This window comes from Equus asinus, chromosome X (assembly GCF_041296235.1).
Source record: "Equus asinus isolate D_3611 breed Donkey chromosome X, EquAss-T2T_v2, whole genome shotgun sequence".
Lineage (NCBI taxonomy): Eukaryota > Metazoa > Chordata > Mammalia > Perissodactyla > Equidae > Equus > Equus asinus.
In genome coordinates, this window is record NC_091820.1 from 718,944 (window position 1) to 745,000 (window position 26,057).

The following is a 26,057-nucleotide window of genomic DNA, read 5'->3' on the forward strand; positions in this document are numbered from 1 at the left end:
ATCGCTACATTGTAATTAATAACCAATAACATGATAACTAATATTTTTCTTTAAAATTGTGTCTATAGTAACTCCAGTGTTTGAAATGTATCCCAGAAAAACCGTAACATTTTGTTACTGTTTCCTGACACAGTGTTACATTACGGCTACATTGTAATTAATAACTAGTAACATGATAACTAACATTTTTCCTTAAAATTGTGTCAATCTTTGAACTTAGTAACGCCAGTGTTTGAAATGTATCCCAGAAAAACAGCAACAATTTGTTACTGTTACATTATGGTTACGTTACACGGTGTTACCTTATTGCTACATTGTAATTACTAACTAGTAACATTATAACTAATATTTTTCTTTAAAATTGTGTCAGTCTTTGAACTTAGCAACTTCAGTGTTGGAAATGTATCCCAGGAAAACCGCAACAATTTGTTACTGTTCCATTATTATGCGGACATTACACGGTTACATTATTGCTACATTGTAATTAATAACTAATAACATTATAGCTAATATTTTTCTTTAAAATTGTGTCTATAGTAACTCCAGTGTTTGAAATGTATCCCGGAAAACCGTAACATTTTGTTACTGTTACATTATGGTTACATGACACAGTGTTACGATATTGCTACATTGTAATTACTAACTAGTAACATTATAACTAATATTTTTCTTTAAAATTGTGTCAATCTTTGAACTTCGCAACTCCAGTGTTTGAAATGTATCCCGGGAAAACTGCAACATTTTGTTACTGTCACATTATTGTTACGTTACAGGGTCACATTATTGCTACATTGTAGTTAATAACTAGTAACATTATAACTAATATTTTTCCTGTAAAATTGTGTCTATAGTAACTCCAGTGTTTGAAATGTATCCCGGAAAACCGTAACATTTTCTAACTGTTACATGACACAGTGTTGCATTATTGCTACATTGTAATTAATAACTAATAACATTATAACTAATATTTTTATAACAATAGCAACTGCTGTAACATAGCCTATATAAGTAATAATATGACTGTCATAATATAATATAACATATAACTGTTATAACAATAAATAATGTTACTGTTACTGAGTAAAAAAAAAAATGGCCAACGATTTAAAATCGAAATTCGACGTACAGATCGAATGAGTGAACACGGACAAAATGCCCATTTTCGGTGACGTCTGCAGCATTTATGGGTCCATTCTTAGGGTTTCAGTTTGTTGTCCTTTATCCAAGCAGGCGGCACTTCCTGCATCTTGAAAGCTGTGGATTCGGGGCCGGCGGCGACGGGGAGCAGAAACTCAAACGCTCCTGAGATCCCACAGACGGGGGGGCGCTTCTCCCCAGCCGAGTTGAACCCGAAGAGGAGCGTTCTTACAAAAAAAACCCCCCAGGCGCCGTGCAACGTGGCTGCACGCTTTTTGCATTCCCACCAGCAACGACCCAGAGTCTTTGCTCCTGTGCATCCTCGCCCGCCTTCGGTGTGGCCCGATTGCATGATTTCGGGCCGCCCTAAAAGGTGTGCAAGCGGCATCTGAGGGTCATTTTAATCTGCATTTCCCTGAGGACCCGGGAGGAGCAGCTTTTCGTAGGCTCACGGCAGCAGCGGGATTTCCTGCAAACTCTCCTGCCGTTTTGCAAATTGCACACATGCACGCTCGTCCCTTAATGTGCACGCTCGTCCCTTAACGGGCGACAACCCCATTAACGGCCTCGGGGCCTCAGGGCCGCCTGGTGCTGTTTCCTGAGCAGCAGCCTTTTTTCCGTCCCCATGGGGTGGCCCTCGTGCACCCGCTTGTCAGGAGAGGCCACATGCCACGTCTCAGGACCGGCCCGGGGTCCATCCCTTATGGACGCTGGAGAAGAAATCCCACGTCACGTGTCTCAGAGACGAGCCGGGGTGGGGGGGCAGGTCAGCAAAGGATGACCCCAGCCGGGCCTGCCAGGCAGCATTGGCCAAAAAAAAAAAAAAAAAAAGAAAAAGAAAAATCCCAAACACGCCTTTTTTTTTTTTTTTTTTGGAGGGAGGGAGGAATGCAAACAAAAGATTTAGGGCCGTTCTGAGCGCAGATCCCGTCTCCTGATCCAAGACGGGCTCCAAACCCCCCAATTAGCGTCAAGATCCTTGTTTTTTTGGCAAATTCCTTCTGTCTCCTGAGGGAGTAATTAAGCAGCGGGGTGGGCGGGGGGGGGGAGTGAAGGCTGAGATTTCATTTAAGTGTCACGGGACCAGCCTCCCATCTCAAATTAGCCCAGGAGGAGAAGGAATTTCAGAAGAGGTTGCCTGCACCCGGGATCTCAACCCGCAAACCCCAGGCCTCCAAAGCAGAGTGTGCGAATTTAACCGCTACGCCCCCTGGGCTGGCCCTGAAACATGGCATTTTTAATAAGCGGCTTTGGTAATCAATGATGCCAAAAGGTAGGACAGACAACATAAAAGTGTATCATTCTTTCCAATAGTTAATCCTTTATTGATGTAACTACTTCAACAATAACTCAAAGCTCAGTCTGAAACAAAAGTAGAGACGGTAACGTGACGGCCTTTTGTCAGGGAGGGAAATCTTTTTCTCCGCACTCTTAGGTTTGGTGACTAGGGCCTGCAAATTAAACGGATGAGTGACAGATTCACAAGAGAAAAGTATACAGATTTCATTTTGTTCAACTTTACATGTATGAGGGGCTTCCTACAAAGGACATGAAAACCCCAAAGAGACAGTTAGACTCAGGGGCTGACATGGCATTTAAGAAAGGGTGCTAAATTGCAACCGTGAGCAATCTCGTATGTTCTGAGGATGAGAGCCAGGACCAGGGAACTTGCCTGCCTTGGGCCGGGGCATGGAGACAGGATGACCCGACTTCCTTTTTGGCTCAGGGCATCCCAGTAAACAGCCATCTGCCTTAAGGGGTGAGGGTCAGAGGACAGTCAAGATGCCCTATTCCGAGGAGAGGGGCAATGACGTCTTCCCACGCGGGGAGCTCGGAGAAGACCCACCGAGGATCTCTTTGGTCCTGAGGCGCCCACGGGTACAGGAGGCTGGGCACGGCAGACGGGCCAGGGTGCTGAGCAGGTAGGAGGCAGAACGCCCCCGCCGGACACCACGAGGTGTCGCTCACCCCTGCCATTGACAGAACTCCTCGCGCCCATCCACGCCTGTTGTCGTTAATTTTACACGTCCACGTGGCCAGGCTGCGGTGCCCGGTTGTTGGGTCAAACATGAATCTAGACGTTGCTGCGTTTTGCAGAAGTGATTAGTAATGGGTAGAGTAGGAGGAAAGCCGATCGATGCCTGCCTGCTGAGGGTGGGCCTCGCCCAATCAGTTGAAGGCATGAAGAGAAAAGATTGAGGTTCCCCCCAAAAAGGAGGAATTTGGCCTGCAGACCACAGCACAGAAATCCTGCCTGGCTTACCAGCCTTGAGGCTCAACACTGCAACATAACGCTTACGCAGATCTCCAGCCTGCTGGTCCACCTGGCAAATTCCAGACTGGCCAGCCTCTCTGTGGGAGTCAATTCCTCAAAAAAAAAAAAAACTCATTCTCTCTCTCTTATATAGAGATTAGATAGATAGATAGATTGATTTCTTTGCCTATAATATACATTATATATATTTATTGTACACTTGTATATCATAAATAGAATGTAGATTTATATTTAAAAATTTTTATAATTATAATCTTTATAAATATATGTATTTTTATATTTTACATTTTACTTATATTTATTTATTTAATTTATTGATTAAATTTATTAAATTTTTATTTATTTAATTATTTATTCATTATTTGTAATATTTATATTATATTTTATTATACATATAATATATTATTATATATTATATATTTACTATTTCTATTTATTTTTATTTTATTTATTTATTTTATTTAGTCATTATAATATTTATATTTTTATTATACGTATAATATATTATATATTATATATTTATTACTTCTATTTATTTTTATTTACTTATTTATTTAATTTATTTAATTTAGTCATTATTTATAATATTTATATTATATTTTTATTATAGGTATATTATATATTATATATTTATTACTTATATTTATTTTTATTTTAAATATATATTTATAATTTTTATAAATATAATATATAATACTTATATGTAAATATATATAACATATATATTTGTATGTAATATATAAACATAATATATAATATAATATATAATCTAAAATAAATAATTTATATAATTTCTTAAATAATGCATAGCATTTTTAACTTGCTCCACACAAAATAAAACTTGCTTTTTAACAAAACTATCCATTTCTTCACGCGTCAATTCCACTGATGACAAGTGTCAACAGACCCCGCCCAGCTTTTCCTTTTCTGGAATGTTCCGGCGCAGCCTAGCCGAGCCGACAGGCCCTCTGTGTGTCGCAACGCACTGGGCGTTTGGCACACTCTGCCATGTGGGGATTGCTGCCTGGACAAGAACACCAATTTTCCAAGCCAGCCAATCAGTCTTGGCCAAGAACCGTAACCGCCAGCGGTGTCTACATCAGATGCAAGCCAGGAACTGACATTTTGGACACAGAAAAGCAGTCTGGTCTCAAGCCAGGTGCTTCTCAAATTTTAGGCCACATCAGGATGCCCTGAGGGGCTTGTCACAGCTCCCACGGCCTGGCCGCAGCCCAGAGTTTGGGTTCAGGAAGGCTGGGGTGGGGTCTGAGGATCTGCAATTTTTTTTTTTTTTTTTTTGCTGAGGAAGATTGGCCCTGAGCTAACATCTGTCACCAATCCTCTTCTTTTTTGCTGAGGAAGACTGGCCCTGAGCTCACATCTGTGCCCATCTTCCTCTACTAAACGCCTGTGATTTGCTTTGAGACAGGAAAATTTGAGCAAACAAAGAAGGGCCTTAAGCGCAGAAGCCCGCCCACCCGGGAGCCGGCTTTGGCTAAGTGGATGGACGAGGGCATCCCGGGACGACCCCCGCCCTCCTTCCTTCCAGCCGCCTCTCACTGTGCAGGGGCAATAACACTGTCCAACGCCTCTGGGGTCTGCACAGCGGCGTCGCCTTCCTCTCAGGCCTGAGGATTATGGGGCTGGGGTGGTGGCGGGGGTCCCCCCACCCCGGCTGCAAACCCCAGAGCCTGGCCCTGGATTCAAAGGCCGGGTCAACCGAGCGTCCAATCGTTGCAGGCATCCCGTTAACGCCATGCACAGCTGTTTGCACACGCACTGGGGAAGAAACACACGTCCTATTCACACACACAGAGTCTTTCGTCCTCAAGCCGGGGCGACAGGGAAGCTCAGAATATAGAGACTGTGCATGGTCGAGTCAACGTGAACCGGCCAGACGGAGCCAGCTCGTTGCATTTGCAACCGGGTGCAAAGGAGAACATTGAAATCCTCCTGATTTCATGCCTCTCTGGGTCTGACTTCTCTCTTTCTGGTCTCTTTCTCCAAGATAATAATAAGAATAATAATAACGACAACAGCACACAGGCAAGCTGTCCGGGGAGAAGATGCCAATGGTTGACGAGGATGGATGTTGAGAGACTTATTCTGCCAGTCATTTCAGCACATGTGCAAATACCGAATCGTGGTGGTGTGCACCGGATACTAGTAGAATGTAATAGGTGCATTATATCTCAGTAAAAAAATGCTAAAAAAAAACCCCCAAAACAGCATGCGCTTCAGGATGCATGAAAACAGAACACTGCAAAACTTTTGCAGAGCTGTTCAATGATGCTGATAAAACACCTAACTCTCAATTGATGATTTTTTACCGTTTTGTAGTCCCATTTCCTGGGCTGGAATTTTGGCTCTATCCTCATCGCCTAGAGATATTAGGAACATGTTTTAAAAAAAAACAACAGTTGTTTCACTTTCCATACGCCTGAAACGAGGATAATAATTGTATTTGCTTCAAAGCATTTTGAAGATGCAAAGACGGACTGAGACGGGTCGAGTGTTCAACTAGGTGAATGCAAAATAGGAAACGGTGAGTAGCTATGGGTCATGAAACTTATTACTATGAGACAGGCTGATACAAAGTATCAACAAAAGCCGATACAAAGTTTCAAAGGATCGATGGGAGAAAGGTTGACACAAAGTATGAACAAAAGCCGATACAAAGTTTCAAAGGATCGATGGGAGAAAGGTTGACACAAAGTATGACAAACGCTGACACAAAGTATCAAATGATTGATGCGAGGCAGGTCGATACAAAGTATCAACAAAGGCTGATACAAAGCACCAGGCCATTACTATGAGACAGGTAGAAACAAAGTATCAGTAAACACAGATACAAAGTATCACTGCGAGACAGGGAGGCACAAAGTTTCAGCAAAAACTGATACAAAGTATCTAAACATCACTATGAGACAGGCTGATACAAAGTATCAAAGCATTGCTGTGAGAGAGGTAGACACAAAGTGTCAGCAAAATGCTGATACAAAGGATCAGACTATTACTACCAGAGACAGATACAAAGTATCAATAAACACAGATACAAAGTATCAAAGCATTGCTGCGAGGGAAGGCAACACAAATTATCAGCAAAAGCTGATACAAAGTATCTAATCATCACTATGAGACAGGCTGATAGAAAGTATCAAAAGCTGATACAAAGTTTCAAAGTCTCCCTGTGAGACAGGGCGATACAAAGTATGACAAACGCTGATACAAAGTATCAAAGCATCGCTGCGAGGCAGGTCGATACAAAGTATCAACAAATGCTGGTACAAAGTATCGAATTTCCACTATGAGACAAGTCAACACAAAGTATCAACAAACACAATACAAAGTATCACTGGTGAGACAGGTCGATACAAAGTATCGACAAACGCTGCCACACAGAACCAAACTGTCACTGAGACAGGTCGATACAAAGCACCAATGAACACCGATACAAAGTATCAAAGGATTGCTGGGAGACAGGTCGATACAAAGTATCAACAAATGCTGACACAAAGTATCAAAGTGTCGCTATGAGACAGGTCGACACAAAGTATCAACAAACACCATACAAAAGTTTCACCGTCAGACAGGTCGATAGAAAGTATCGACAAATGCTGATACAAAGAACCAACCTATCACTATGAGACAGGTCGATACAGAGCATCAATAAACACTGATACAAAGCATCAAAGGGTTGATGGGAGACAGGTCGATACAAAGTATCAACAAATGCTGATACAAAGTATCGAATTTCCACTATGAGACAGGTCGACACAAAGTGTCAACAAACACCATACAAAAGTTTCACCATGAGACAGGTCGATACTTTATCGACAAAATGCTGATACAAAGAACCAAACTATCACTGAGACAGGTCGATACAAAGTATCAATAAACACTGACACAAAGTATGAAAGGATTGATGGGAGACAGGTCGATACAAAGTATCAATAAACACTGATACAGAGTATCAAAGGGTCGCTGTGAGAGAGACAGGTGGATACAAAGTATCAACAAATGCTGATACAAAGTATCGACGTGTTCCTGTGAGGCAGACGGATACAAAGTGGCCGGGGCTGCAGAGCCTCGTGCCCAGTGCATTGTGGGCATATCCCGCAGGTGCAGCCGTGAACTTCCACCCACCTGCCCTGAAGGTCACCCAGGTTGAGCTCGCCCACGTAGTGCGTGGCCGACGAGACGGTCACCACCCTCGCGCTGCGGCCGGGAGACCCCGAGTCCCGGAGGGTGTCCAGGAGGAGGTTGGTCAGCAAGAAGTGGCCCAGGTAGTTCAAGCCCAGGTGTTCCTCAAAGCCGTCCACGGTCTTCCTCTGCGGCACCATCATGACCCCGGCTGGGAAGAAAGGGAGCATCAGCGAGCGTTCGAGGACAGGAGGCGACAGAGCCGACCCACAGGCGGACGCGGAAACAGCCCTGGGCGCCGCGAGGGCGGGCTCGGGTCCCAGCTGCCTCCTCCCCTCCCCGGGCCTCGGTTTCCCACTCTGGACGCGGTGGGGCCGTGCCGGGAGATGGGTGAGATCCTTTCGCGCCTGATTCTTGTCAAAACGACAGCAGCAATGATGAAATAGCAGGATTCACACTCAAGGGAGGGTGGGCTGGGTCACCCAAAGGTGGTTAATTCGCAGCCACATCGGGAGCCCACTGGGTGGGGTAGAGAGGGTGGTGTTCCCTCCTTCCCAGGGTACCCCAGGAACGGACTCATTCCTCAGGGCGCCCCGTCGGAAACGCAGACCCGAGGATTCCCGTCGGCCGTCCACACCCCGAGACCCCAAGTCCAGCCCCGTCGGCCGTCGTTCCCTAAACACACGTCTATAAGAGTGTGTTCGGTGCTCTCACGTAGCAAAGCCCAGACAAATCCTCGTCCCCGAGTCCTTTCCCTCGGAGGCTGGAGCCCAGATGGCTCGTGCAGGACACGGGACCGGCCCACATTGTGGCATCACCTGGAGCGGGCCGGCTTGCTGGGATGTGTGTGTGTCTGTGTGGGGGTAACGTGTGTTGGTGGGCATATGTTCCGGCAGACGGACGGGCGCGTGCGTGTTGTCTGTGCGTATGGAAGGCTGTGGGTTTACGTTTATTATAGATGCATCTGCATACCTACATGCGTATGCATGCATATATGTATCTGCATATGTTTACGTGCATGCATTTGCAAAGATATGCACATGCAACCATGATAACACGTTTACACATACATTTTGGCGTTGGCGTGTGCGTTTGGATGTGTATTCGCATGCACACGTGTGTTTGGAAACACCTATCAATTTATAATACGTGTATTTCCTCTAGCATATACGCTATGAGCATGTCTGCACATTTGCATGTGTGGGCACATTTGCATATATTTGCATGCATTTGCATGCGACACGTGTGTCCATAAAAATGCTTGTATTCGTTAAGTATATGGGCAGAGGCATTTGCAAACGAATACATATTCATAGTTCACGCTTTTGCATATGTATTTGTGTTTTGCATATGCATTGGTGTTTTGCATATGTGTCTATGTATTTTGCATATGCATTGGTGTTTTGCATGTGTTTATGTGTTTTGCATATGCATTTATGTATTTTGCATGTGTATTTATGTTTTGCATATGCACTTATGTTTTGCATATGTATTTATGTGTTTTGCATATGTATTTATGTTTTGCATATGTGTTTGTGTTTTGCATATGCATTCATGTGTTTTGCATATGTATTTATGTATTTTGCATGTGCATTTATGTATTTTGCATGTGTATTTGTTTTGCATATGCACTTATGTTTTGCATATGTATTTATGTGTTTTGCATATGTATTTATGTTTTGCATATGTGTTTGTGTTTTGCATATGCATTCATGTGTTTTGCATGCAGATATGTATTTCTCTTTGCATATGCTTTGCCACATTTTTGTGTCCGTGTTTATCTTTGGCTTTGTTAATGAATTTGGATATGTGTATGATTTGCATGCACACAGGCACATTTCTTTTGTGTCTGCGTTTGTGCGTGCATTTAGAAATGTGCAGGTACTTATATTTGAATGTGTATCCACTTCTCTCTCTGTATGCGTCTGTATAGGGATGTGCGTTTGTGCTTATGTGTGTGTACTTTATATGTCCATGTGTTTCTATAGTCTCACGCTGCAGAACGACATTTCAGCCCATGACAGACGGCACACACGACAGTGGCCACCAAGATTAGTCCCAGAGAGCCACAGATAGTACTATAGTACCACAGAGGTGTGCAGGAGGCTATGCCCTCTAGCTTTCTGTCAGTGACGCCACGATGTTCGCACAGCAACGGAACGGCCTCACGATGCTTTTTGCAGAATGCATCCCCATTGCTGAGCCACGCACGACGGTGCATGTCTGTATTTTCCATGTATTTGTGGATGTACGGGTGTTTATATCTGTCTGTGCCTGCGAATGCATCTCCATACGCGACCTTCTACGTGGGTGCATTCGCGCATGTGGACGTGTAGACACGTTTTCCAGCTGGATTGAGAGGTCCCTCCCTGGAGACACGGACCCCAACTGCAGGCCCCGTCAGCCCCGGGGGCCCATGCAGGACGCGCCTTGTGGTTACCCCACCCCACACCTCCCCCGGCGCCAATGCAGCTTTCTCCCTTGCGAGGTTCTTGGGGTGCTGGAGATGTGTGACCCCCAGCACGGGTGCAGCGCTTTGATGCAGCAGGGGGTAAGATTTAAAAGATAAATGCCGATGCTTCTTATTGCTGTTTTCACAGAAAATGCAGGAAGAGGAGCAGGCATGTGGGAGTCGGGGCTCCAGAGGGAGCAACGAGAAGACGGGAGAAGCGCAAGAAGAAGCGGCTCCGGGAACAGCCGGCTTCATGGAATAAGGAGCCTGGAGCCCCTGAGACCGCCTGTTGCGGGGCGACCACACATCAGGGTCCATCGGGTTGACCCTTCAAGCTGTGAGCCCGGGCAATGGGGAAACAAACCCCAACGTCCCACCTTGAGAAGGAGCCATCCTGGAGGTCCGGCCCCCTTGAGCCGTTGGATCATGGCGGCCTCAGCTGCAACCACGTGACACCCGGGGCTCGAACAGTCCCGATGCCCGTGCCCCCAAAGGGCACGCAAGACAAAATGGGGTGAGCCAGGAGGATTGGGGGGGTGGTGTGTGACGCAGCAGGAGACGGTGGGATACGAGCGCATGCCCGAACGATAAATTCCAAGTAGAGAGTCTTGTCTTGTGGGACCAATGGGCAGCCGCTCCACACCGTCTGCTGAGCGACAAAATTTTGCCGGAAAATCCCCCGTGTGATGGGGTATCGAGGATCGCTGGTTGAATTTGTGGGGTGTGTTAACCCACCGTGAGCTCCTAGGACTGGAGTCTGGTGAGTTCAGGAGAAGCTGTTATAAGAGGAATGGCTGTTGTTGCCGGTTTGTCTCTTCCTCGCGATGGTCCTTGTGTCCCCGTACGTTGGCGGCAGAGAAAACAGCCAGGAGACGGGTCAGCCAGCCCTGGGCACACGGAAATGAGTTCGGATTCCACCTGCTTGGCATTCGAGGCCTACACTCGTCCGTGTGCATTTTCACGGGGGGCCCAGGGGTTGAAGGACGACCGCAGCCCACTCTCCCTCAGGCTGAAAATACTCCATCTGCTCCGTCCCTATGACGCATTTCCCGGCGATGACGGACAAGACAACCCAACGTGAAGCCACGGTTTAGCTGGGGCGGGGGGGGGGGGAGAGGACCGCTCAGAGACACCCAGAGACGTGCAGAGAGAAGGACGGGGTGCATTCCAGCTGGGCGAAGGTCGAACTGCACAACAGGAGGAACGTTTTCGTCCACTCTGGCCGCCATGCCGCCGTCTGAGGACCGACCGCCAAATCGACCTTCGGAGCCAAAGTTTTGAGTCTGTTGACCCCAGAGAACGCGAAACCGAAGACCTCGGGAAGGTGGCCACCGAGGCCGTCAAGGGAGGAACGCAAAAAATGCGAAGGAAGGAGGACGGAACGTTCCGGAAGGGCCACGAGGGTTCCGGATCCACCTGTCAAACGTGAGTAGGGAAAGGGCAGTCCGCGTGTCTTGGGGGAGGATTGCCGGAAAAATGTGTTGATGAATGAATATCTGTGATGTGAGGCAACACTTGGTGGGGGGCGGGTGGCAAGGAACCCCAATACTCCTCCATCTAGCGGGACACGGGTATGGGGTGGAGCGCTCAGAGGGTGGCGAACCCACCGTCGCTCCGTGGGCCGATCCCAATGTCGAAATCAAAGGGGCTAATCAGCGTGTCCAAATTAAGTCTGGATTCAGTAGAGAAAACACTGGCGACAGCATCCCGGAGGCGGGTTCGAACATCACGCTCAGTCGCCATATTGCCCACATTTCCGTTCCTGGGTGACTTCCTCTCTGTCATCCCCGAGGGCCGACTCCCATCGCCCATCCCGCGCCCCAGGACCACGGCAAAAAGACCAGATCCTCGACCGAAACCCGCAACCACCCACTGGGATCCGCCATATGCAAAATCGGGGACCCTGGAAGCCGGCGGATTTTCAGCGCCCGACTCTTCTGAGAGCTCCCGGGCCCAACGCTTCTGGAGCATCTGGGTCATTGGAAAACCGCTGTGGTTTTCAACCCGCTTCCTGGAAGCTCCTGTTACAGGGAAACCCATCACGCACCAGTTATTTTTCCCAGGGCGACCGCTGACACTTTTTTTTTTTTTTGGGCTGAAAACATAATTTTTTGTACTTTTTGATCTTGGGAAATTCACCCATTAGAGTCACGCGGGGAAGCCCTACAGGGATGAAAATATAAATCCCGTGCGGTTATTGCAAGTCGGTCAGCGCGCAGAGCCGGGGCTGGGCAGCCGGGTCAATATACAACGGTTGACTGGACGGGAATAAACCATAAATCCGGAGCCGGCTCCGTCTGGAAGAGGCCTACTGTCGTCTACACTGGCGTCGGACGATCGGATCGTCAGCCTCGCTCACGAGCTTCTCCCAACCGCCCGAAAGAGGCGGTCGGTCTGCGTCTCTTTTCGTCACGCTCGCTGGCAGACGCGAAACTCTTTCAAACGCCCCGCGGGGCTCAACATTTGCAAAATCTGGATGGCTCTCTTTTTAAGGATAAAAAAAAGAAAAAAGGAAAAAAACCCACGCCCACACAGCGTGTAGCTTTCCCTTGGCTGTTGGAAGGGAGCTTTTGGCTGAGCCCACGGCTGGGCTGGTTTTTTTCCACGACGCTCACCGCGCGCGACTGGGTCACAGGCGTTGGGCCCATGAACCCGACTCCTTTGGACCAACGGCCTTGGCGGGGTGAGCGGACAAATGCGGAAATCCTGCACTTTTGGTAAATCGAGGTAAATCTGACCCCGGCCACCAGCCAGCACCCAGGTCTGTCCTGACCGCATGCTCCTGGTCCCACCTGCAGCCGCCCACCCGCACCGGGCACCACGGGATGTCTTCTCGGGCGTATCTATCAGGCCGCCATCCCGCCCGATGGAAGAGACGCCGTGGGGAGTAGACAGTAGGCGTCCATTATGTGCACAAACGCAACGTCCAGCCCTGGGCATGTCTCCTTGGCTCAAAGCTTCTGCCGGAACCGACACAGAGGCTGTCACATCCTCGGCCCCCACAGGGACTGAGCGGACCTGTCCTCAGTCGGCCACAAAAGGCCCCGTGGACCCAACGGCAGCCACGGCCTGGCCGTCACGGCAAAGACCGAGACCAAAAGTACGCAGTAGGAGCAGAGCACGAAATGTTGTTGCAGGAAGTCAGCCTGCAAAAACGGGACTCGTCCCCGTGTGTAGACAGAATGACGTCCCCAAAGACGCCCACGTCCTCGTCCCCGTGTGTAGACAGAATGACGTCCCCAAAGACGCCCACGTCCTCGTCCCCATGTGTAGACAGAATGACATCCCCAAAGACGCCCACGTCCTCGTCCCCGTGTGTAGACAGAATGACATCCCCAAAGACATCCACATCCTGATTCCCGTGTGTAGACAGAATGACGTCCCCAAAGACGCCCACGTCCTCGTCCCCGTGTGTAGACAGAATGACGTCCCCAAAGACGCCCACGTCCTCGTCCCCGTGTGTAGACAGAATGACGTCCCCAAAGACACCCACGTCCTTGTCCCCGTGTGTAGACAGAGTAATGTCCCCAAAGAGGTCCACATCCTTGTCCCCGTGTGTAGACAGAATGACATCCCCAAAGACGTCCACGTCCTCGTCCCCGTGTGTAGACGGAATGACATCCCCAAAGACGTCCGCATCCTGATTCCCGTGTGTAGACAGAGTAATGTCCCCAAAGAGGTCCACGTCCTCGTCCCCATGTGTAGACAGAGTAATGTCCCCAAAGAGGTCCACGTCCTCGTCCCCGTGTGTAGACAGAATAACGTCCCCAAAGACGCCCACGTCCTCGTCCCCGTGTGTAGACGGAATAACGTCCCCAAAGACGTCCGCGTCCTGATTCCCGTGTGTAGACAGAATGACGTCCCCAAAGACGCCCACGTCCTCGTCCCCGTGTGTAGACGGAATGACATCCCCAAAGACGCCCACGTCCTCATCCCCGTGTGTAGACGGAATAACGTCCCCAAAGACGTCCGCGTCCTGATTCCCGTGTGTAGACAGAATGACGTCCCCAAAGACGCCCACGTCCTCGTCCCCGTTTGTAGACGGAAAAACGTCCCCAAAGACGCCCACGTCCTCGTCCCCATGTGTAGACAGAATGACGTCCCCAAAGACGCCCACGTCCTCGTCCCCGTTTGTAGACAGAACGTCCCCAAAGACGCCCACGTCCTCGTCCCCGTGTGTAGACAGAGTAACGTCCCCAAAGACATAAGATCACTTCCACGCTGTCACTGCCCGATTGCTGTGTGATGAACAGCCCTGGTTAGTAATCTCTGAGGGTGTTAAGTCTAACGAGGAAATCAGATCGATCGCCCGACAGCGTCTCCACCATGTTCACAGCTCCTCTCTGCCCGCCATGATTGATCCTATTGGAATTCTAATCCATTATCACACGGATAAACGCTCGTCCAAGGGAAGCCCAAGCACACCGGTCAAAGCATGGAGTCCGCACGATGTATGATCGCACCGTCCTTGCCAAGCGACGTCCGAAAGTCGATCACGCCAAGAACGAAAGCCCAACGCGTCACGGCACCAAAGCGGTGGCCGCAAAGGGCACGCGGACTCACGGATTTCCCCCGGGGAATCCCGCTGTCCCGAGGCACGATGTCTCTCATGGGAAGGCTGCGGGGGGGTTCGTGTCCGCGTCAGAATCAACGTCTGGATCCCACCCCCCGCCCCCCAGAACTCACCGTTATTGACCAGGACGTGGAGAGGGATCCTCTTCCTCTGGAACTTCTGCACGAACCGCCGGATCGACTGCATAGACGCCAGATCGCAGTATAGAAACTCCACTGCGAACGGAGAGGAAACGCCCGGTTATCTTCCAACCCATCATGGACGCCGCGACAGGAGGTGTAGACACGGTCACGGGTGCCCCTATTGCCTCAGAAAGATAGGGAAGGACCAACGTGGGGGGCGTACCCTAGGAAGACCCTCAATGATCCCCAATCCTTGAGCGCAGTTGGGACCTATGAGTTGCCGCTAGTCAACGGAATATGGCAAAGAGGTCGGGGTGGCGGCCCCTGGATTAGGGTCCTTAGACGGCAAGGACGATGGGACGCCACTCCCATGACTCCACTTCGTTATATCACCCGCCCTCTCGTTAGCAGACCCGACGGAGAGGGCTCCTTCCATTGGCCTGGAAGAAGCGAGCCGCCATCTTGTCAGACGCCCATGGGGCCAAGACCCTCAAAGGGCAGCTTCTGGGAGCTGAGAGCAGCACCCCCCCCGACCCCGGCCAACGGCCAGAACAGGCAAAGTCAGAACCTCACACCCACCACCTGAATCTGTCCAACAACCTCGTGAGCCCAGAAGAAGAGCCTGAGGGTCAGAGAGGACCTCAGACCACACGGCCCTCCAGAGCTGAGGGCGGTCGGCTCCGTCCTTCCTCCGGCTTTGCGGAAGGATGGCTTGGGGTCTCCGGACCCAGTTTTTTGGGGGACATGCCCACCTCGACGTTGGTGGTCCCGGGACCCCAGAACCAGAGGGGAGCACAGCTCCCGTCCGCAGTTGGATAGGACGTTTTTAAGATAACCGGCGTGGAGAATGAAGCCGCTGAGGACAGGGGCGTGTGCATTTTCAAATATTCCCCTTCCAGAGAAATAAGGAGGGCGGGCTGGACGGGCTCCTGGATCAGAGTCCCCCCCACCCCGGCCCCCAACCCCCGGGAGTGTGGTCTGCAGATGGGCGCCATCCCAGGACCCATCTGGTTAGCCGTCGGCCACAAGACACGTTCAGACACTGAGCGTGTTTGTAAACTGAAAAATAAAAAAAAAAAATCGACAGTCATTTTCTGTTGGTTGAATCCAAGGGTCCAAAAAAAAAAAGAAAAAAAAAAAGAAAAAAAAGCAACCTCATTGTGCATGTTTTTAATGGACAGACACACTGTGCATTCGCCGCCCCCACCACCTTTCCCCCGGGGACACCAGCAAGGGAGGCGTAGCTGACGTTCTGCATTTTGCCCGGAGGGCCGTAATGGCCCCTGCTCGTCCATCCGGAAAATGAGAGAAATGGAAATTATAGTGTTCTGAGAGCCATGCTCGGACCCCCAGGAGGCGAGACGGAGACTCTGTGCCGTGCAGGTGACGGGGCAATAGTGGGTAGACCAGTCGTCCGGACCAGCAAAGACAGGAGCCCAGCAGACGGCCAGGGGCGCAGACCGGAGGACGAGGAGTGAGCCCCAAGAGGGAGAGAGAGACAGAGACAGAGAGTCAGACAGATAAAGAGAGTCAGAGAGAGAGAGAGACAGACGGAGAGAGACAGAGACTCAGAGAGATAAAGAGAGTCAGAGAGAGACAGAGATAGATGGAGAGAGAGAGACACAGAGTCAGAGAGATAGAGAGTCAGAGAGAGAGAGACAGATGGAGAGACAGACACAGAGTCAGAGAGATAAAGAGTCAGAGAGAGAAAGAGAGACAGAGAGATGAACAGAGTCAGAGAGGTAGAGAGACAGAGACAGAGACAGAGATAAAGAGAGATAAAGAGTCAGAGAGACAGAGATAGATGGAGAGATAGAGACAGAGAGTCAGAGAGATAAAGAGTCAGAGAGAGAGAGACATAGACAGTCAGAGAGATAAAGAGTCAGAGAGGTAGAGAGACAGAGACAGAGTCAGAGAGATAGAGTCAGAGAGAGAGACAGAGATAGATGGAGAGATAGAGACAGAGAGTTAGAGATAAAGAGAGTCAGAGAGAGAGAGAGTCAGAGAAAGAGACACAGACAGATGGAGAGATAGAGACAGAGAGCAAGAGATAAAGAAAGTCAGAGAGACAGAGATAGATGGAGAGATAGAGACAGAGAGTCAGAGAGATAGAGAGTCAGAGAGAGAAAGAGAGACAGAGAGAGAGTCAGAGAGATGAACAGAGTCAGAGAGGTAGAGAGACAGAGACAGAGATAAAGAGAGTCAGAGAGAGAGAGACAGAGACAGATGGAGAGATAGAGACAGAGAGTCAGAGAGATAAAGAGAGTCAGAGACACAAGAGAGATGAAGAGACGGAGACAGAGAAAGAGATCTCTGGCACAGAGCGACAAACTTGAACGAACGAACGCCCACATTCATTTTCCCGGCGTGGACGCTGAGCGCCCTTCCGTGCCTCCCCAACACCGGGGCTGTATTTCCGGGCGGCCTCTGGAGCTCGGCGCTTTTCCTGGAAGGGCAGGCTGCGCTCAGAGCCCATCCTGAGGGCCCACCACGGATCTTAGGAAAAGGAAGCGAAAAGGAGGACACACTCGCTCCAACCCCAAGGCAGAGAGCAGATGCCCCCAAAAGCATTTTAAATCAAGGAAAAAATGATGACTTGGAATCAACCTATCGAGGCCGCCGGCGGCGAGACACTCGGCGTGTTGCGTGGACCCAGACTTCTCATGGTTTTCTAATGAATGGTTGTCAAGCTCTTCGTAGAGCCCGTGTGCATGGTGGGCGGGAACAGAGATGTCTACGGCCAGCATGGAAACCAGCATGGTGGGTTTCTCCAAAACTTAAAAACAGAACGACCATGTGACCCATCCATCCTGCTTCGGGGGATTTAAACGGAAGCCGGATCTTGAAGAAATCTCGGCACCCCCCTGTTGACCGCAGCGTTATTCACAACACCCAAGAAATGGAATCAGCCCAGAGGGTCCGTCGACGGACGAACGGATAAAGATGGCGGGGGGTCCGTCCACACGATGGAATATGACGCAGCCAGGATAAAAAGGACCACAGAGACGGAGCTTGAGGGCACTGGGCTCAGTGAAGTCAGTCGGCTATAAAAACACGAATACGGTGCGATCCCGCTTCCACGGGGGATCTAAACATGTTGAAGCGACCAAAGAAGAGAGTCAAAAAGGGTGACTGTGTTACTCGGGTGTAGACAGCAGCATTGATAGCTCGGACCCAGTGCCTGCAGGACCCTCCTCCCTCGGCCGTGGGTCGCCGGCTGGAAGAGCCGTGCGTAGGAGCCAGCCACGCCGTGTCGCAGACCATCCCAAATGGGTTGGCTTATGACAACACCCGTCCATGACCTCTGGGTTCTTTCAGTCAGAAGACTGGGTGGGGGTGAGCTGGGTCCTCGGCTCAGGGTCCCACAAGGGCTGAAACCCAAGGCGCCAGACAGACCTTAAATACACCCGCCAAGTCCCTTCGCCTCGGCCATATAGCACGACCTAATCCGAGAGTGCCACCCCACCACGTTCCGAGGTCCCAGCTCCACCGAAGGGGGGGCGGTGACACAAGCCGTGTAAACCGTTGTCCATCACGGGGCAGGAATCCTGAGGCCGCCTTCTGCAAAGTACCCATCCCGGAGAGGTTGGGCACCAAGGCTGCCTTCTTTGGGGGTTCCGTCTACACCGCTCCAGCAGGAGAAAGTTGCACTATCAGGTCTAAAGTAGGTATGGATCCCAATCAACCGGGGGTGCCGCTGCCATTGCGTGGTCGCCGTTTGTCACGATAAACGTAAGCGTGCAAAACACACGCTCAGCAGAGGGTTTCAGGAATCCTCCCGAAGAGTTAAAATGTGACTTGTTGGCTGGCTCAGAAGTGGCCATCGCAGGCAGGATGGCGTTCACCGGACTCTCCCCGTGGGTTGACCAGCTGTTTCTTCACCCTCCCGCTCACCCAATTCCGTCATAAACAGGATTAGAAGACTGTAGAAGCTCCACTTTCACGGCCCCTGCCTAGGAATGTGTGCCAGGGTCCATGCTACCCGGGGCTTCCCAATGCCTATGGTGGTTCTACTCCTGTTCCCATCCAATGACTTGGTGCTGCTTAATACATATGGCGGCTCTAGCCCACTCCCAATTGATGACTTGTTGCTGCTCAATGCATATGGTGGCTCAAGCCCACTCCCATTCAATGACCTGGTACTGCTTAATACATATGGCGGCTCAATCCCACTTCCATCCAATGACTTGATGGTGCTCAATGCATATGGTGGCTCTATTCCATTCCCAATCGATGACTTGTTGCCGCTCAATACATATGGTGGCTCCATCCCACTCCCAATGGATGACTTGTTGCTGCTCAATGCATATAGCAGCTCTATCCCATTCCCATTCAATGACTTGTTGCTGCTCAATGCATATGGTGGCTCTATTCCATTCCCATTCAATGACTTGTTGCTGCTTAATACATATGGCGGCTCTACCCCACTCCCATTCAATGACCTGGTACTGCTTAATACATATGGCGGCTCTATCCCACTCCCATTCAATGACTTGGTACCTCCCAATGCATATGGTCGTTCTATGCCATACAGTGACTTGGTACTGTCCAGTGTATATGGTGGTTCTATCCCATTCCCATTCTATGACCTGGTACTCCTCAATGCATATGGTAGCTCCATCCCATTCCCATTCAGTGACTTGGTACTGCTCAACGCATATGGCGGGTCCATCCCACTCCCATCCAATGGCTTGTCACTTCCAAATGCACATGGCGGCTTTACCCCATTCCCATTTAATGACTTGTTGCTGCTCAATCCATATGGTGGCTCTATTCCACTCCCATCCAAAGACTTGGTGCTGCTCAATGCATAGGGCGGCTCCATCCCACTCCCATTCAATGACTTAGCAATGCCCAATGCACACGGTAGCTCCGTCCCACTCCCACTGAATAACTTGGCACTGCTCCATGCATATGGCGACTCTACCCCACTCCCACTCAGTGGCTTGACTGCTCCATCTCATTCCAAAGCAATGACTTGGCACTACTCGAGGCGGATGGCCACTCCATCCCCCGTCCCATACAACATTCCCGTCTCAGTCACTGTCTGCAGATTCTAGTGCGTGAACCACATACCCAGCTTCCCGTCAACACAAACTCACATTTCATCTTGTCATTCCGCCTACCTTCCTCTCCTTAAATAGTTTCTCCTGAAAATACTCTACCTGCTGTGAGCCCCTAAATGAGTTCACTTGCCCCACGAATGATGCTCCAGTTTTCAGAGACAGGAGACACAACGAATCATTCTAAATAGCTCAGTATTTTTTAAATCCTTTGGGCACCATGGGAAACCGCAGAATGCGCCACCTTCATAAATATCATCCACGGTTGACCATGGTTGCACTCGGAACATCCTCGGGCTTATTTCCTACAAACAGGAATAGACGATAGTTTCCGTGATCGGTCTCAGTGTTTTTACCGATCTGAGAAGAGGAACTCACGTCAGTTTAGTTTGGATTTGTTTTCCGCTATGACCCCTCTCCACCGACACGTGGGCAAACAACGCAACGTCAGGACACAAAACGTGTTTTGTCTTTCTCCAAACGATGGCAATTTCGCCCGACGGCGGACTTCTTTTCCACCCGGGACTGTCTTCAACGAGTCTTTCTCATTTTTCTTATTTTCAAGAAACAGTTCTCTTCTGCAGAACACGCAACCGAGACATTCCCGTAGACGACAGGAAGGTCCGGCCACAGCAACGGGACTAAGGTGGGTTTTGACCCAAGCTAACGCGGAAGGTCTTCACCGGCGTGCAGCCCGCTCTGTGCCACGCACAACACAGAACCCCCCGGCTGAGATGGGCGCTTGATACCATCTCTGCGAGCGCAGTCACGTCCTCCAAATATCTTGAATATAATATAAGCATTGCATTAATTCATTGCATTAATAAATGGCATTAACATAATATTAATTCATATCAGCATTCGATTAATGCAGCAATAAGACAAAATAGCGATGAGAATATGAGCGAATCTGAACCCGTTTTTAGGGTCGTGTCCCGGACATTTGAAAAAAGCAAAGAACGTATATTATTTCTGGTAGTTTTATGAATATTGGAAACAGCAAAAAAAAATTTTATCGGGACGTTAAAATAACTCCACGATCTGCCTAGAATAAGTGTTTGGCTTAAGACTCCAGCCATAGCAAGAGCTCTCGCACCGTCATCTTCTGACATCTACCCAACAGGCTCCGATCCAAACAGCCAACAACGTGCAGGCCACTTACAAAGGATTCTCTCATTTAAGGAAAAAAAAAAAAAACAAAGAAAGAGTCCTGGTGATCATTTTAGAGCTTAATTTCAAGGAAGTCAAATTATTTTATTATAAGGATCTGTCAACTCTTTTAAGGGACACAATGACAAGGTTCTCATTTGTCCTAACGTTTGGTTCCATTCACTCGGGTTTTTCGTGCGTCTTTTCTGTGTGCCCTCAGCCTATCTGAATTTCTTCATTCTCGCCATTTCGAGGTACTCAGATGGTGATCATTATAGCAAGAGTGTCCTTCGGATAAGGACGCCGTGGTGCATTTCCTGCTCTGTTAGGTTGCTCAGGATGAAATAACAAATGCCCCAGACAGGGCGGCTTACACAACAGACGGTGATGGTCTCCCCGTCCTGGAGGCTGGACGTGCAAGAGCCAGGTGCAGGCAGGGCTGGTCCCTCCTGAGGCCTCTCTCCTTGTTGTGTGGACATGTCTTCTCTCCGTGTCCTCACGTGGTCGTCCCTCTGTGCGTGTCTCATCTCCTCTTCTCATCAGGACCCCAGTCCTGTTGCATCAGGACCCGCCCTCATGACCTCATTTGACCTCCATCCCCTCCTTAAAGACCCGTCTCCACACACAGCCCCATCCTGAGGCCCTGGGGGTCATCAGGACCCCAAGCTGTGAATTGCGGGGGGGACCCAATGAGCCCATAATTCCCGTGGATGGTGAGATCCCCGTGCCGAGAACGTCCCACACCCGGGTTCCTGCAAACAGAAGGTCTGGGCTGGTCATCCTTGGGACCAGTGACCCACACCGTGAGGACGTCCGGGCAGATGACCGGGACAGCAAGTAGCCTGAGAACAAGGGGACGCTCCTCGGACCCCAGACTTCACCCACATGGCTTTGCCAGTCCCTGGATGGAACCGTTGAGCCAACGCCATCACTCTTACTCACCAAAAGGATTTTCCAAATTCAGGAAGGACAGAGGGGGCTGGGAGTGAGTGTCTCCTGCCCCGTGGGGTTGGTTGGACACGGTCAAACAGCTTCCCTGGAGGGCAGGACGAGAAAGGCAGTCTCTGAGCGTACTCCCAAAGGCCATGTTTCTCCAATCTGCTCAGACTGCTCCACACTCGGCCTCCAGAAGTCCGTCAGTTACCCGTCAGTGTGCCCACCATTGCCCGGCTCCATCGGGAGCTCCTCCTCCTGGTAGATGACGACTGTCTCTCGATCGACCTGTGTGTCTGTCCAGTTTTCGGGGCAGTGGGGTGCCCGGTGACCTCGATTCTCCGAGGGACGTAAGAAGAGTTGTTGATTTTCAGTCTCCTCACCTTTGTTTCTCGTTGTGAGGACCGGGGTGACGCCTTCCGAGCTCTCACTGTTGTCAGGGTAGACGCTGGAAGACCCCTCTTTCCGAAATTCATTAACCATCGCCTCTCTTCTCCGATTGACACACCTGCTTCTTGCTGGTCTGAGTCTCCTGGGAGGGTCCTGATCTCTGTTTGGAGAATCGTAAACGCTAAGGTTGGAGACAAGGCATCACCGGCAAGGGCTCTCCCCTCACTAGGGTTTCAAGAGGATCCATGGAGGTTCTCGAATGCACCAATGCAAATCCAGGCCCTTCTTCCCTGGAGGATGTGGTGCGTCAACATGGGGCAGAATAACTCCATTATTCAGACTTTGGAGGTCGACTGCTGACTTCCCCATCCCATGGTTTGGGTCACCATGGGCAGGTAGCTTTGGGGTCGTCGTACCAGTCAGGTGCTGAGACCAAGTACCACCAAATGAGATGCTTAAACACCCGAGATTTATTGTCCCTCCGTTCTGGAGGCTGGAAGTCTGAGATCAGGATGCCAACGGGGTTGGGTTCTGGTAAGACCCCGATTCCTGGCTTGTAGATGGCCGCCATCTTGCCATGTCGTCACGTGATGGAGAGAGAGAGAGAGAAAACCCTGGTGTCTCTTCTTCTTCCGATTGGGACACAAATCCCATCACGGGGGCCCCACTCTCACGACCTTCTCTAACCCTAATCACTCCCCAAAGGCTCTGTCTTCTAATGGCACCTCATTGCGGGGGGGGGGCGGGTTCAGAGCTTCCACATATGAATTTTGGAGGGGCAAACATTCACCCCCATAGCGGCGATTCTCATCTGCAGGGCGGGATAACGCCTTCTTCTTTTAGGGCTGGCACGAGCCCATAAAGCTCTTTGGCGATCCCCGCACGGAAGGGCTGTAATCACCTCAAACGCTTAGTGTCATAAGAACGTCCATCAGTGTCACACGGGCGGAGACTTTGGCTTCCCCGATTTACGGCCGCGCCACAAATACAGGAGCACGAGGACGTCAAGACTTGAGGCCGTTCTGCGGAGACGGCACGGAAGCGATCAGCGGTGTTTTTGACCCTCAGCCTCTGGTCGGGCGTCAGGGTTAAGTGACGCTGTACGTGCCAAGCCCTGGAAAGTGCTGGCCGTCGGCTTCCTGCCTTTGTGGGTCCTGGATCTCTCGCGCAGGGAGGCTGGCTCCTTGCATTCACCTCATTTATCTTCAGAACCTGCTCCTGCACCTGCGTCTAATCTCAAGCCAACGACGATCCAGGAAGGCGCCCTCACGGTGACTGATTCTGACGACGTCCGCGGCTGTCGCCACATCCATCCGTGGTGTTGACCTCGGGGACACGCTTCAAGAAACCCAAAGTCGGAATAAACAATACCTCACGTCTCCCGGGGTCGTGACTCCAAGGGAAATACGTGTGGATGGGTTCACGGGGTGAGCCAATCCTATCAAAACGGATTTTCGGACTCAAAGTCTTTAGGTAAGCGACACACGGTGATGACTCACAGGCGCCTGAGCCACGTACGGCGGGTTCTAATAGCTCATGACAACGGTCGACGCAAAGGACCACGGGCTCCCTGAGAAGGCCTTGTTGGAGGAATCCGGAAATCATTTCATTGAAGACGGGGCCATGACTCGCAGCTCCCATGATGCCTTTGGGTCTCATGGGCCGAGCGCCATATTGGTCTCCCCTCTAGCTCTCCTGTTCTAGCAGCACTGAGGCACACCTGAGTGTCCAAGGCTGGACCCGTGGCCAACAAGATGGCGGTGAGGACAAGGAGGCCAGTGGAGGTCCAGTTCTGAGCGGCGCTACAAGCACTGGTTGCCAACTGAGGCTGTGATCACCTCGCTCGGCTTGTCCCAGTCACCAACAATGACCGGGATGGACAGGCGGATACCTGTACACACTCCTCATCTTTGGAAAACCACTTAGGGACGGGGAAGCTACTGAAAGCTAGACTCAGCCCCGCCTGCCTTGACTGCCTCTCACGTCGCTGTCTGCATCATTGGGAAAGTCAACGTAGATATAAAGCGCCGATTATAGGACCCGATCATTCCTTTGTTACGTCCACTGACATCAATTCCTGACATTTCACCCTTGGAAGGATGTTAACGTGACCTTCCAATTCCAGACCCCCGAGGACGCTTTCTTGAGTTTTGTTTTCCTGGGCTGTCTTTCCTCGAATTCACTCAGCCCATGCCTTACACCCACCTTAGACAAAAAAAAAAAAAAAGAAAAACACATCCTGGGTAATCCATGGACCACACAGCAGCCAGCTCGCAACGCCTGTCCTCACAGAGAAAACTCTCTGGTTGGGACCATGCATCCGTCCAACCACAACGGATCCCAAAGCTCCAAACAACCCAAGGGCAAGAGGCAGTTTGCACACAATGAGCTAAGAGAGCGCCATCTTGACTCCCGAAGTGTAGATATGGAAGGCAACCAGAGGGAGGAAATGTGGGAAACTCTGGGTGTGAACTGGAGGAAGGAGGTGCTTCATCCTCCCGGCGACGATGTCGGACATACACTCGTGGAGCCTTGCTAACCGTGGGGGGTTGGTCGGGCCATGCGGGACGGACCGCCTGCAAGGCAGACCTTAGTCTGCATTTCTTCCCGAGGTCAAGCCGATGGATACCACGTGGCCCAAGACGCTCGCCATAAATCACATCGTTGGCGTAGACTACTGGGCACGTCCCAAGGCCGCCAGGTAAACCGAGGCACCCCCAATCAGACAGGATATCCCGAGAGCTCAGGGGTGACCGCCCAGGAGTTAATCTTGGCAAACTACGCCGGGATTTTCACGGGATTGAAGCTTCAGTCTGAGGGTCGAATATTCAGGACACGCCGAGCCTCCGTCACCGTCTCCCTTGTGCATGCTCCCCCGTGGGTCTTCTTTCTAAAAAGCATCCTTATTATTCGGTTCGACGTCTGCGGGGACGTTTATCCAGCAACGGGTTTAATTGCCTCCGAGGAAACAAAAGCAGGTTGTGCTGCCAGAGGAAGAAGATGAGAAAGGAGGAGGGAATTCTCTATTCTACGGGGCTGGTTTCGTCCCACACGCCTGGGGGTTCAGACCAGCTCTCCGTTTTTCCGCTGGATTAACCGATCAGGTTCCACAGAGCCACGGTCTCCGGTGGACCCAACACCGACTGCGGTCAACAGACAGTCTCTTCTCCCTGTGGGGACACGTAGGAGGCTGTGGGGTCTGCAACGGTAGGGCGTATCGGGTCGCCAGGAAGGGCTCATGGAAATGCAGATTTGGGGCGGAGCTCAGAGGTTGTCCCTCCACAGGGCTGGAGTGGGGCCTGAGAATTGTCATTTCAAGAATTCATCCCTTCTCCATCCTGGAGCCCAGAGTCTGGGGTCAAGGGTCGCAGGGCCGTGCTCCCTCCAGAGGCTCCAGGGGAGGGTCCCTCCTGCCTCTTCCAGCGTCCGGGGCTCCAGGGTCCCTGGGCTGGTGGACGCCTCCCTCCCGTCCTCACGGGGCCGTTCCTCTGCGTCTCCCTCAAAATTCCCTCTGTTCCTGTTTTATAAGGATACACGTGATGGCACTGAGGGTCCGGGGAGAAAATCCAAGAGACACTCCAGCTTTCCAAGGTCCTTAACTGAACGACCTATTTCGCCACACAATGGTCACGGTGTGTCTCCCGTTGTGGAAAATTCAAACGATACCCCAGATCCGTCGGCGTCCCACCGTCTCCAACGTCCCCACCTTCGTCTTATCTCTGTCTTTTATTTTCCGCATTTTTGATGCGTTGACATCTAAAGTCTTGCTGACCGTGGAGGGACTACCACTCCCGGGGCCTCGCCATACCCGAATAATAAG

At 50.5% G+C, this 26,057-nt stretch overlaps 1 protein-coding gene across 4 annotated transcripts in view; it reads right to left on the bottom strand.

Moving 5' to 3' along the window:
• DHRSX (dehydrogenase/reductase X-linked) overlaps nucleotides 1–26,057 on the bottom strand; it is a 129,799-nt gene that overhangs the window by 44,295 nt on the left and 59,447 nt on the right. For all 4 annotated transcript variants that reach the window (XR_011499607.1, XR_011499605.1, XR_011499606.1 and 1 more), the window contains exons 4-5: nucleotides 14,694–14,795; nucleotides 7,559–7,766 (exon numbers count right to left, since the gene is read on the bottom strand). Coding sequence is in view for 1 of the 4 variants with exons in the window: in XM_044768239.2 (XP_044624174.2) it covers nucleotides 7,559–7,766; nucleotides 14,694–14,795 (310 nt within the window). In the remaining 3 variants the exon portion in view is untranslated. The remainder of the gene's footprint in view (nucleotides 1–7,558; nucleotides 7,767–14,693; nucleotides 14,796–26,057) is intronic.